General features: G+C 45.6%; 1 protein-coding gene across 12 annotated transcripts in view; it reads left to right on the top strand.

Moving 5' to 3' along the window:
* LOC139537468 (nuclear receptor corepressor 1-like) overlaps nucleotides 1-13,918 on the top strand; it is a 121,745-nt gene that overhangs the window by 85,608 nt on the left and 22,219 nt on the right. For 8 of the 12 annotated variants that reach the window (XM_071338799.1, XM_071338804.1, XM_071338801.1 and 5 more), the window contains 10 exons: nucleotides 1,110-1,190; nucleotides 5,541-5,677; nucleotides 5,982-6,072; nucleotides 7,827-8,283; nucleotides 8,583-8,829; nucleotides 9,414-9,618; nucleotides 10,351-10,512; nucleotides 11,423-11,589; nucleotides 12,792-12,909; nucleotides 13,216-13,302. In XM_071338799.1, the coding sequence (XP_071194900.1) occupies nucleotides 1,110-1,190; nucleotides 5,541-5,677; nucleotides 5,982-6,072; nucleotides 7,827-8,283; nucleotides 8,583-8,829; nucleotides 9,414-9,618; nucleotides 10,351-10,512; nucleotides 11,423-11,589; nucleotides 12,792-12,909; nucleotides 13,216-13,302 (1,752 nt within the window). The remainder of the gene's footprint in view (nucleotides 1-1,109; nucleotides 1,191-5,540; nucleotides 5,678-5,981; nucleotides 6,073-7,826; nucleotides 8,284-8,582; nucleotides 8,830-9,413; nucleotides 9,619-10,350; nucleotides 10,513-11,422; nucleotides 11,590-12,791; nucleotides 12,910-13,215; nucleotides 13,303-13,918) is intronic. The other 4 variants (XM_071338795.1, XM_071338803.1, XM_071338798.1 and 1 more) reach the window with 4 other exon arrangements.

Raw genomic sequence — 13,918 nt, 5'->3', positions numbered from 1 at the left:
CCTTTTTAATTGAGTTTTTCTGCTACACGCATGATTTCCTCTACACCAACATGTGGTATTGGTAAATATAAACCTGTAATGTCAGATCACAAAGACTGGTTCTGATTAAATGAAGATTTCATGGTAAAAACAAATCTGTAATTGCGCAAGGGGTTCACATACTTTCAAGCAGCACTGTACAGTATACTGCCCACGCCTAGTGTTTGTGTGTTTTAAAACCCAGTTTGATCTCATTCGGAGTCTCACCAGTCCTATGGGCCGGGTCAAAAGCAGTCCATTATATAGGGTCAGTCCAAAATGGCCCCCTATCTCTTCAAAGAGCCAGTCGTGATTAATGACCTGCCCACCTCCCTGGATCTTAAAAGCCATGATGGCATGAGGGAATGGCAGTAAGATTAGACGAACATGTTGAACGTGACACGGGACAGGAGCAGTGATTCAGCAAACATTTGAGTAGATTTAAGTCTGTGTGGCCCTAGACTGTTCGCTAGGAGCCGTCTAAACCGTAAGAATGGATCTCCTCAGTAAAAATGTTTTGTGTAAATGTCGAGTTTGTACTGCAGCTATATTGGTCCAACTGTTTACACAGTCTCTATGGGTCCAGTGGAATAGGGTGGGCCAGGGTTCACTCTCTCTCAGCCCCAGCCTCCATCAGCACCTGTGTGTGTGTGGTTAATGGTTGTTGCATTGTAGCAGCAATATGAGTGGTAAATCTGTTGGCTGTTCTCTCTGTCTGTTTTGTCTCTGTCCAAGGCCGTTTCCCAAAGAGGGGGATGTTGGGAGGCCCGTCTCTCCACTCCGCTGTTTAGAGCCAGATCAGGTGACACGGACCCTCCCCATGTGGGGGGGAGAGGGAGGAGGGGATTGGGAGGGAGAGAGAGAGTGAAGGGCAACAGAAGGAGGGTGCATGAGCATGAGAAAGCACGAGAGAAAGGGAGTGTAAGAGAGAGCGTGAGGGGTAGGTCTCGGCAGCGAGCCACAGAATGTAAACGGATTATTAGATTAGCAGCCATGAGAAGCAGACGGCTGAGAAGCGGAACGCGCTTGGTACTGTACTTTCTCTCTCTGTGGGCTGATTATGAAGGTTTCTGTTCTCTCTCTGACTTAAGCAGGAGGAGCTGCTGCTGCGAACGGCGAAACCGGAGAGACTTCTCGCTGGACCGAGGAGGAGATGGAGGTTGCCAAAAAAGGTAGTGTTTTTGTTTTATTTCTCTATCTACTGTTTCTCTCAGCCCTCTCTTTTTCGAGTTTGATCTCTCTACTCGTAATTTGTATTTATTATGGATCCCCATTACTTCCTGCCAAGGAAGCAGCTACTCTTCCTGGGGTCCAGCAAAATTAAGGCTGTTATACAATTTTAAAAACATTACAATATATTTGCAACACATTAAGTGTGTGCCCTCAGACCACTACTCTACTACCACATATCTACGACACAAAATCCATGTGTACGTGTGTGTATGTTATCTTATGCATGTGTTTGTGCTTGTCTCTTCACAGTCCCTGCTGTTCCATAAGGTGTATTTTTATCTGTTAAATTTTTTTTTTTTAAGGATTCTACTGCTTGCATGAGTTACTTGATGTGGAATAGAGTTCCAAGTATTTATGTCTATGTAGTACTTTGCACCTCCCATAGTCTGTTCTGGACTTAGCGATTGTGAAGAGACCTCTGGTGGTATGTCTTGTGGGGTATGCATGGGTATCCAAGCTGTGTGCCAGTAGTTCAAACAGACAGCTCAGTGCATTCAACATGTCAATACCTCTCACAAATACAAGTTTGCTCCCACATAAACTGTCACTCTGACATTCTCCTGGCTGGGTGCATAACTGGTGGAGGCTTTTAGGGGGAAGCAAGACGGAGGGGTTTGAGCGAGGATACTTTTTCTGGTAGCTAACTGCAGTGGCTCTGTTCTGCGTGCCTCTCAAAACTGATCTATTAGGGCCAAAGTATGAAGTAACAGAGCGTGACAGTTTGAGTTTCCTCTAAAGATCATATCTATTATTCACAAAAACAATTTGCCAGGCCTCTGGATCTTATAGGACTTTACCCCAAAACAATTTTATCTCCAAAACAACTCCTTTTGAGAGGTGAGTGTTTCATTTCATGCAGTTACTGACAGTGGACACAACAGCGTTTCTGCTTTCGCCAGTTGCGTCACTCAGTCCATGAGAGATTGACCCCATCGACCATAGTTACCTTCCAGCCAGGCCAGTACTCCTCCATCTTTGTCAGTGTAGACTCTGGTGGACAATGGGAGAAAAAGGGAGAGGGCGAGACATGTCGAGTTTCCATCATTTATCCTGGTGTTTTACCCAAAAGGCTCAGACTTTTCTGTTTCCATCTACGTGTACCGGCACCCGAGGCTTACTGGGCCATGTCTCTGGCGGACCTGCTCCTCCTTGGGGCTAATGCCAGGCCACTGGTACTTTTCAGCTGTCATTTCCATAATAATGGCTAACTGTGAACTTTAGCACCTTCTCACAATGTAACAGTCTTGATAATGCAGAGGTTGTTGATTCTGCTCGCCCACAGTCTTTAGTGTCACACTCCTGATGGAGAAACGATAACACTAGAGCTTACTTTAATAGAAAACACTGGCAATACTTTGGTGTGGGGTAAGTCTTAGGTGGAAGTGCAGCATGAGAGTGCCAATGGGGCTAAGCACATTGGACAGGAGAGAGTAAATAGGATTAATGGGGATTAATTAAGGCTGTCTTGGGTGGGTTTGCGGATTTGGAAATTATTTGGTCATGCCTCCCCCAACCCATGTACATTTTCGCTTTCTCCCGTACATAGACTTCAGTCGACAAACCTAGCCTATATATCCCAGGGAGTTACTACCTCTGCTGTGTATTTCTGTATTTTCTGTATCGCAGAATGCTGATGCCAGATACAGTATTCTGTTTTGCCATTGGTATCATTTGGTTGGTCATACATTCACAGCCAAAAGTGAATCATTGTAATCATACAGTGACTAGGGCTGTTAATTTAGAGTAGTCTGGTTGAATTAACAGGGTCTATCAGAGATGCCACTGATACCCAAGGTCTTAAATCTGAAGCTCCTCCAGACCAGACAGTACAGAGGGGGGGGGGGGTTTAAAAGCTGACATGTTTGAAAGGAGCACTTTCATTCATTGGGCTGTCTGACATAGTGTACATTAGATGCTGGCACGGTGTTCTGCGTAGTTTCACTACAGCTTTTTTATGTTTTGCCTACTGCTGGATGGGTCAGAGAGTACCCCCCCCCCATCTTTTTTTCTCAGACGTTCTCCCCCCCATCTTCATGTAAGCTGTATGTAACAGGGCTTGTACGTGTGAGAAGGAGGATAGGTGGTAGTGCTGTACTGATCGTAGGCCTCATGATGAATATTAGGGATCAGTCGTCTGAAAGCAGTCCTACACAATTTAATTCATACATATCAACAACAACAAACTTTTAGGAAAGATGCTGATATGATTAATATAAGTAATCTAAGAGATGGGTGAAATATAGCAGTCACACATTTTCAAATGAACATGTATCACATGCTATGTAAACAACAGGTGTAGACTAACACTGACATGCTTACTTACGGGCCCTTCCCAGCAATGCAGAGAGGGGGGGGAAAGACATAGTAGAAAGAATAGCAAAGAACATTGAAAAATAATAACTCAAGGAAAAAACAGAAAAATAATAACACAAGGAATAAATGTAACTATGAGTAAGGATAACTTGGCTATATGCACGGCGTACCAAGTGGAAGTGCAGGGTTATGAGGTAGTTATGTACAGTGCATCCGGAAAGTATTCAGACCCTTTGACTTTTTCCACATTTTGTTACGTTACTGCCTTATTCTAAAATGGATTAAATAAAAAATATTTCCTCATCAATCTACACACAATACCCCATAATGACAAAGCTAAAACCTTTTCTAAAAGGTTTTTAGAAATTTTTGCAAATGTATTAACAATGAAAAACAGATACATAAGTATTCGGACCCTTTGCTATGAAACTCTAAATTGAGCTCAAGTGCATCCTGTTTCCATTGATCATCCTTGAAATGTTTCTACAACTTGATTGGAGTCCACCTGTGGTAAATTTTATATTGATTGGACATGATTTGGAAAGGCTCACACCTGTCTATTTAAGGTCCCACATTTGACAGTGCATGTCAGAGCAAAAAACAAGCCATGAGGTCAAAGGAATTGTCCGTAGAGCTCCGAGACAGGATTGTGTCAGCACAGATCTGGGGAAGGGTACCAAAAAATGTCTGCTGCATTGAAGGTCCCCAAGAACACAGTGGCCGCCATCATTCTTAAATGGAAGAAGTTTGGAACCACCAAGACTCTTCCTAGAGCTGGCTACCCGGCCAAACTGTGCAGTCGGGGGAGAAGGTCCTTGGTCAGGGAGATGACCAAGAACCCAATGGTCACTCTGACAGAGCTGTAGAGTTCCTCTGTGGAGATGGGAGAACCTTCCAGAAGGACAATCATCTCTGCAGCACTCCACCAATCAGGCCTTTATGGTCGAGTGGCCAGACGGAAGCCACTCTTCAGTAGTAGGCACATGGCCGACCGCTTGGAGTTTGCCAAAAGGCACCTAAAGGGCTCTCAGACCATGAGAAACAAGATTCTCTGGTCTGATTAGACCAAGATTGAACTCTTTGGCCTGAATGCCAAGCGTCACATTTGGAGGAATCCTGGCACCATCCCTACGGTGAAGTGTGGTGGCAGCATCAGGCTGTGGGGATGTTTTTCAGTGGCAGGGAGTCTTGTCAGGATCGAGGGAAAGATGAACGGAAGAAGTACAGAGATCCTTGATGAAAATCTGCTCCAGAGCTCTCAGGACCTTAGACTGAGGCGAAGGTTCACCTTCCAACAGGACAACAACCCTAAGCACACAGCCAAGACATCACAGGAGTGGCTTTGGGACATGTCTCTGAATGTCCTTGAGTAGCCCAGCCAGAGCCCGGAATTGAACCCGATCTAACATCTCTGGAGAGACCTGAAAATAGCTGTGCAGCGACACTCCCCATCTAACCTGAAAGAGCTTAAGAGGATCTGCAGAAAGGAATGGAAGAAACTTCCCAAATAAAGGTGTGCCAAGCTTGTAGCGTCATAACAAGAAGACGTGAGGCTGTAATTGCTGCCAAAGGTGCTTTAACAAAATACTGAGTAAAGAATCGGAATACTTATGTAAATGTGATATTTCATATTTTTTATATTTACATTTGCAAATAATTCAAAAAAATCTGTTTTTGCTTTGTCATTATGGGGTATTGTGTGTAGATTAATGAGGGGGGGGGGGAAACAATTGATAAAATTTTAGAATAAGGCTGTAATGTTATAAAATCTTGGAAAAAGTCATGGGGTCTAAATACTTTCCATTAAATACTCCATTAAAGCTAATTGTTGGATTAGATAAGTGCTGTTGGCCTGCCGGGTTTTACCAGGTGAGATGGTGTCAATCTGTAGTAGGCTAATATTCAATGAATATGCTTAATCTGGGCCTGTTTTAGGTTCAGATCCCAACCCAGACTCCCTCTCTCCCCTCTGCCAGGGCTTGTCGAGCACGGGCGCAACTGGCCAGCCATTGCCAAGATGGTGGGCACCAAGAGCGAGGCTCAGTGCAAGAACTTCTACTTCAACTACAAGAGACGGCACAATCTGGACAACTTGCTCCAGCAGCACAAGCAGGTACGGCAACACTCAACACAATTAATTATCAGGGTTGTGTTCATATGGGCACATCAAAAATGTAAATACAATGGCAATAAAAGAGTATACCTTATCGTCCAGGGAGTCCCTCCCGGTTTCAGTTAATTTTCTCAGTTTAGTGCTTAATGAATACACCCCTGTTCAGGTACAATGTGAAGAGGTTTGGTTTCTTTAACGTCTATTAGAACATGTATGTCTGTCACTATCTTTAATCGATTTTCTGTATTAATCAGAGGAGCAGTGAAGTTCGATGTAGTCTGTTCTATAACCTGTGTTTCTTCAGGACACACGGCGGGCACGGGGAGAACGAGACCCGTCTCAGAGCGAGAGCATGGCTTCAGCTGACGACGACCAAAACCCAGAGGATAGTGATGGTCAGTCAGAGAGATGTTGCACACCATCCATCTGTTTATCCTCGCATTCAGACACACTTACACTGTCTGCACAGCACAAATACACAACCATTGTTAAGAAATTGTTTTTGATTATTTATTTACATTTGATCTGAGTGAATAAACAATGTAGTTGTGTGTGTGAATGAGAAATATTTTGAGAAACGCCTCTATGGAAGAGTGAAGCGAAGTGTAAAAGAGTGAGTCCACTTCAGAAAGAGCCTCTTGAACTGTCGGTCTTCTGAGAATTTGATTTGAATTATGGCGAAGGAGCCCCGGTATTTTTTCTATACTGTCTGTAGTTTTAATGAGAGAGAAAAAAGGGATCAAATGGAAAGGGAGAAGGAGGGGGGGAAGCGAGAGAATAAAGATGTGAACTAATTCTGACTGCTGGGTCTGGGTTATGTAACTGTTCCTTGGCTTTGAAGAAAGCGTGCTGCATGGAACACTGAGTGCTGCTCCACTCGTTTGATCCACCGGGCCTCCCCCGGTTTCTTTCTTTCTACCCCTCTCCCACTCTCTCCCCAACTCTCTGCTCTTTTCCCCATCACCCGGTCTCCTTCTCCTCTGTGTCTCTTCTCTCCCCCCTCTCTCTCCCACTCCACTTGCAGTCTTCTATCTCTCTTGGTCTTGCTCTCTCTCTCTCCACTCTTAAAGTTCTAAAATGCTGTCGTAACAGGGCAGAAAAGGCCTGTTTTGAATATTCAAATCCCTTGCCCTGCAATGCTCTGCCACGTATGGGGATAGGTTAATGCGTGTGAGTCCAGATTAAGTCTGGGATCTTTCCATTTCATCCTGTCCCTAAATGTCCTCATGAATTCAATGTCTCCCTGGGTTTGTTACAGACCGATCACTCACCGACTGTTGCTCTTGGCCATCTCTTTCTCTCCCCCTCTTTCTTCTCCCCTTATCTCTCTCTTTCTTTCTCTTTTGGAGTGGAGCCCATCTCCCTCCAGCTTTTGGTTGTGGTAAAGCAAAGTGGCTGAGGTGAAGCAAATTGGTTTAGGGTTGAGCCTCTCGCCTGACCGGGAGGAGGGAGGTAGTAGAGGTTTCCCCCTACCCTTGCAGCCTGCTAGTCTCTCTCTCTCTATCCCTCCTGCTGCCTCGCTGCCCCTCCTGATGACAAACAACTACAATCAGATAAAGTTGTAAAGTTGTCTGGACTACAGAAGGTCACTATTATGTGTTGTTTTTGAAGCTCTCATTGACTCCCAAGGAAACTCAAACTGTCCTCAAGGTCTTGGTTGGTTGGTGTATCTGACTACAGAGTGTCACGTGGTTGAGCATAGGCAGTAATGCTGCTGGGAGGAGTGTTCAGTGTTCTAAAACCCTGCTTCTGTCAGTGGGGACACATTTAGATTATTTGTTTTTGGTCACATTATTTGGACAGAATCTTTGGCGTTTGATTTGATTCAGTTTGACCTCTGTGTTAGATTTATCTTGGCATCGACATATGCTTTTTTTATTTTATTTTTTATTCAATGGTCAGGTTTCTTCTCTCCATGGCAGCAGTGCCAGACACAGGCAACATTGCGTGCATCATTGGTTTGCAGAATATTTACGCATTTTATGTGGTCTGTGTTTTTATCTATACTGCATATTTTTATCCATAACATTTCTATCTGCTTGGATCAGTATATATCGCCCTCTCCTCAGGGTCACTTCCTATGTATGCCATGCATAGTGATTTAAGTGTGTCTCACCCATGTCTTTTCCTGTTCTGTGTGCCCATAAAGGTGGAGAGAACAGCTCAGACACAGAGAGCGCCCCGTCCCCGTCGGACCCCTCCAAGGCCGGAGGGGATTCTCAGAGGGGAGACGGAGCTGGAGGGTCAGAGAACCAGTGGTCCAACAAGGGCCAGGCTAGCAATGGGAGGGTCCAGGAGCCCTCCTACGGAGAGCTGAGGGTCAAGTTGGAGAAGAGCCCCGAGGGAGAGACCAGAGAGCCTGGCTCTCAGGAGGATGGGGAGAGGGCCCGGGTGGCCTATGAGGGCCATGGGCTCCCCAAGAGCGAGCCCCAGGATGTGGACATGAAGCCTGGGGGGGCCGGGGAGGTGCAGGTGAAGGTGGAGCCTGACTCTGCCAAGGAGAAGGGGGAGCCAGAGAAGCAGAGGGAGGGGCACCACTCAGACAACGACTCCAGCGCCACCTGCAGCGCCGACGAAGATGTTGACGCTGAGCCTGAGAGACAGAGGTGGGTCAGGATGATGATCACAGGGATGGCCACTTGATTTGGACTTAAAAAAACAAAGCTATTTGGGTGAAGCTAATGATCACTCAGCTGTTGATACTATCAGTATAGGGGATCAGATGAGGGCAAAATGTACTTAGATTAATTATTAAGGTGGTAAATGGTTGATATTATTAGTGGTAATTGAATTGTTCCATACAGGACTCCTTTATTGTAACTCCTGTGACCATTACCTCAACTCTTTCTGACCAGTGTGTCTCACCGTTCCTCTCCTTGTCTCCCCCTCTCTCCTGTGACCTAAGGATTTTCTCTAGTATGGACAAGCCTTCGTTGCTCAGCCCTCCCGGCTCAGTGCTGATGTCCACGGCCAAGCAGGCCCACCTCAACATGCAGCAGCTCCAGCAGCGCGCCGCTGCCATCCCGCCCATGGTCAGTCACTATAGCAACCCACACTTTTCTATGATCAGATATGCCCATTCGGAGAGGCAGGCACACGGAGGCAGGCAGCAGGGTGAAAGCATGTCTTGTTTAGACCAACCTCCCTGTCAAGTGAGTCCATCATCCCCAGCATTTTTCCAACCAACCTGTCAATCAATTTGTTACCAATCATTAATCTTCTGTCATTCAATCAGTTGAGCAATGTGTCAGCATAGATTTAATTGTGCCCATGTTTTGTGTAATCAATCATGCTAATGTACTGACACTGTCAAATTGTTTTCTGATGTCAATTTCTTTCTCTCCAATGGCCTCTTCTATGGTGCTTCTGTCTCCTAATTTCTTATGGAATGAGATCAGACAAACTGGATTTTTTAAGCACTATGGCTGAGATTTGTGTGCAAAACACGAACACTATCAAATCTGACAACTGTTTAGCTAATGTTTTACATTTCAGTCATCCAATAATGTCCATTATCTTTTCTCTGGGATGGTTTAAAGTCATGCCTTAGTACTATGCGTTTAATTCTGACCCTGAAGTCCAATCAACATCTACTTTTCCTGTACTCTTACAAATGTAGATAGAGGAACTTCAGGGTTAGTGGGCAACGCATCAGCCGCTCGCTTCACTTGTACAGAGCTTGTGTGTCCCCCCAGTCTTCCTCACATGGACATCTCTCCTCGCCCCCTTCCTGTAGGTGGTTCCTTTTGGTCCTGGCGGAATTTCCATAGGAGCCCCCCTCAGCGGTTTTGCCATGTTCCAGCACCAGATCACGGCTGTGCACGAGTCAGCCCACGCCGAGGAGAAACAGAGGCAGGACCAGGCTGAACCTGAGCGCAGCAGACAACCCACCAACTGCCCTGGCTTCACCACTCACAGCCCCACCATAGTGGACAGGGAGGGTAAGAGAGAGTACACACAAACACACCTACTCACACACCGATATCCTCCCTCGGAGTCCCTACCTACCTGAGCCTCTCAACCAACAGCAGCCTATTTGTAGCCAATGCATTTTTTCTGTCAGGTTCACTGTCAAAAAAGGAAATATGAGAGGAGAGAGAGAGAGCAGGTTCAGACTGCCACTCTAAAATGTCTTTCTGAGCCAGAACAAGATGTTAGCTGACCCCATTTCACCTCTGATGCAAACATGAAGCCTCTGATGGGGAAGGCTTGTTTGTCCTGAAATGCCTCTGGGGGAAGAGAGTGATTCTGCGGTCGACTTTTGAAGGCGCATGACTTGAGTGTGTCAGAGCAGGACACAGTCAGTGCCTCCCAGGCAGACAGACAGAGAAGCGGGTCCTATTTTGAACGGCAGAAGAGTCATTCAGCCACGAAGGTTTTCGGGTAGTCTCGCAATACCATGTTTGAAGAAGCCTGCAAAATTGAAGTTCGTGTTGGTGCATTAAAGCAGCCTTTGTTTTGTGAACTACGAATCAATGTCAAGATGCTTCTCAATCATTTTTAGTTGATTTGGAATGAATAATCAAAATCAACAGCATGTGTCTTCAGAAAACTGATGAATTTCCTTAAATTGTGTTTCATCTTCTGATTCTTTGTCTATTTGTGTGTGTGTATGTAATTTGTTGTGGCAGTGTTTTCATTCATGTGTCTCTGTTCTGTATTGTGTTCTCCAGGTAAGCCCTTCCCCTACATGCCTTATGATATGAAGATGGCTCTGGAGCAGGAGGCCCAGTCTGGTCGGCCAGGCTCTCCCTACAGGCTCTCTCCCAGGGACATGAGCAAGGCCTCTCCTCAGCCCAACGACCCCAACGCCTCCCGCTACAGCGTGCCTCCAGGTAACCGCCCTCTGCTCTGTCCTCCCCCATCTGACCTCCTCTCTACCATTCACCTAGCCTGGTCCCATACGGTTTGTGCTGTAGCCAACTCTTGTTCCATTGGCTAAAGCTCGTACAGTTGGCCTTATTCTTTTTGCACTCCACCCCCATACTCTTTCCCCTTTGTCTCTGTGAGTAGATTCAGCTGTAGTGTAGCTGGCCTTGATCATCTATCTGTCCCTATCATGAATTAACATTACACACACACAGCCTGGCTGCAGTAAGGCTTTATCAGTATTTAATTATGGAGTAGCTTGTTTTCTTATCTCCCGTGTGAGCTGCCAGGGTGCTGACATCTGTGCCTTCTGTAGGAACTCTCCCAGACAAATATAACATTTTTCATTTAGTAAAGTGCAGGGGCATGGAGAACGGGTGTGCGGTGGGGAGGAAAGGAGCGGGTCACTCCCGGTCACTGTGACTCACTAACAGGGTAGAACACTGCAGTCTGGGAAATCTGTGGGGGCAGGCTTAAACATCTGTGGGAGCAGCATTAGGGCAAATCAATGTTTGATCATCATGCACTCATAGATGGGAGATGGGATGCGGGTGGAGCCTGTTGGTAAGACTAATGAATGATTCACTGGCTGAGAATGAGAAACAATTTGGGCTGAATTTAGTAGCAAATTGAAGGAATGGCACCCAAAGAAAACATTATCCATACTGGACATCAATTTAGATTATTTTTTCCTGAAGTGTTTTTGGTGCAATCGTGCAGATACTTTTCAGTGCCTCGATTCTCTATTCTTGCCACACGTTTTTTTGTGTGTTTTCTCTTTCCTTACTCAGCCTATCCTAGACAAGTCTCATGCTAAGTGACCATATTATCGAGTGTGTCACTTTCTAACTTTTACTGTTTTCTCTCCTCTCCCAGTGCTCCAGCCAGCTCCCAACCAGGTGGTCCAGAGCCTGCCTGATGGAGTCCGTGTGACTTTCTCCAGACACAGCCGACCCGCCAACATTCCATCTCCTCCTCCGCTCATTCCAACCTCCAAACCCACAGACAAGCCTTCCTTTATCCAGGGTGGCTCCATCTCCCAGGTAAGACCCCTATCCATCAGGTGAGGCCTCAGATCCAGCCAGCCCCCTGGTAAAGACCGACACAGGTGTAGCTGGACAGGGCTGTTTCTAGCATTTTGAGTGCCCTAGCGGTTGTGGGGCCCTAAGCGGCGCTTACGTCCCTTGTGCAGCGTTTCCCAAACTAGGGGTTGCGATGTAATGTGGGGTCGCCTGATTTGAAAATGGGGTTATGCGAGAAACTCTGAAATACATTTTAAATGCGCTTGGTTCTTACAACTAGCGTTACGTTAGTAACCTCCGGCAGCCACTAGATGCGGTTGTAATAAACAGTGGTTTCTGTTTTCTTCCTACAGATGTGGCTCTATCATTTGAACGGTTTATGCTACAAAATGTTATGACTCCATCACTGAACGATAAGACTCTCAGCAACACATATGGGTCTTCTGTTTCCCTCTACAATGAACACAAGCCTCATTAGAATAGAGTGGACATGAGCAGGCACTAAATCAGACTGGGGAAAAATAATATCAATGATGATCTTTTCTACACAGAAGATCATACAAAATTATTGCCTGATGATTTTCTGAACTTCCCAATGCCTTTCCACATGCGTTTCAATCACTTGAAACCATACTAATATCAGATCAAAATACTGCCAAATCTACTGACAGACTGATTTGTAATAGGATGTCATAGCCCCAATTAAAAAATAAATAAATAAAGAGTTAAATAAAAAGTTGGCATTTGCTATTGATGACCTCACTTTTTTTTTTTTTTTTTACATGATGGGGTCACAGGCCAAAAGAGTTTGGCAACCCCTGCCCTTGTGCCTAGAAACTGCACGGTAGCTGGAGCTTTTGGTATGTTCTATTTGGTGGAAGAAGTGATCATATAGTTTTTCGGCACCATTCTCTCTTTCTCATTCAGTCATAATATAGCAGTATTTGTTGTGTGATAATGATTTACTAAGAAACCGATAAGGGTATTTGGCCTTGTAGCACACGGTAGTCTGTATTTAGTAACGGTTACTAGCCAATATGCCAAAGGGGAAACTTTGGTACATGTCACTTGGATCCACCTTTATTTGTGTACACTGCACCTTCCTTGTATTTCCCTGCTGTATATTTCCAGACAAGTTTCAAGGTTTTTCAGAAATCTTGGTTAACCAACTGGAATTTTGCAATCCTGACCTGATTCTGACCTGTCTGTTCCGGCCATTTCAGGGGACTCCTGGTACGTACCTGCCGTCTCATGCTGTCTACGGTGGCCCAGAGGGGGCAAAGAGTTCTGTGGGCTCCATATCCCTGGGCCTGCCCAGGCAGCAGGACCCCACCAAGCCTGGTATGACAAGCCATTCTGGACAACACACACACCCTACACACATTCCCAATGACTAAACTATAATACTACTTACAATAAATGCCCAATACATGTCTTCTTACTAAGTGGTATGCTAGTGTGGATATTGGAACATAGCCCTGCTGTCTATCATCATCTCCTGTCCTCTCACTGCTATTAGATTTGCATGAGAGATGCATATTGTTAAAGTTTAATCACATTCAGACCTGATGTGACAGTCCCAAATATCCCACTTCCCTTCCCTAATTGTCCCCTGTTCATTCTCTCCACCTCCCTCCCTCTCCCTAGTGTCCTACATTAAGCAGGAGGAGTGTTCTCCGCGTGGCCAGTCTGAGGGACTCCTCTCTCGGACGCAGTATGAGGGGGTAGTCAGAGGTGCGTGTTTGTCCATCTCAAAACCTTTCAATCTGTTTGTCAACGTGTTTATCCTTCGGTGTGGTTCCCCTTTCACCGTGGTGAAGTGTGTGAGTGTCACTCACCAAACGATGCAGATTCCAACAGTGAATACTCAGAAACCACACCTGTGTTCAAACACTATATTAAATCTTTCAAATACTCAGTGTTTGCCTGCTTGTAGTGGCAGATGAGTGGGATTTGCATTTCTGGGGCTAAATATTTCAAATACTATTTGAACCCAGGTCTGTGAGAAATTTAAGAGAAAAAGAGCATTATCGCAGGCTGAGGGAGAATGAAATGGAGGAGTCTGGCACCGACCTCCACCCTACCTCTCTCCAGCCCTCTGTTTGCACAGACCTGACAGAATGTGGCATGCTGGTGAGGGGGAGTTGGCCTTCACAAGCCCAAGTTCAACGAGCACCTCCTCTCACCAGCAGTCTTCCTCACACCTTCTTCTACAACTGACCTCTGAGGTGACATGGGGGTGTGGTTTGAACTTCAGGCCATTGCTCTACTCTTCACCCTGAAGTGTGCATTTGTTCACTCCCCTTCAAAGATTTAGAAGCATTACATTAGTGTAGCCAGAGTGTACCAT

This window comes from Salvelinus alpinus, chromosome 13 (assembly GCF_045679555.1).
Source record: "Salvelinus alpinus chromosome 13, SLU_Salpinus.1, whole genome shotgun sequence".
Lineage (NCBI taxonomy): Eukaryota > Metazoa > Chordata > Actinopteri > Salmoniformes > Salmonidae > Salvelinus > Salvelinus alpinus.
Note: the sequence above shows the minus strand (reverse complement) of the source record. Positions and strands in the feature narration are given on the sequence as shown.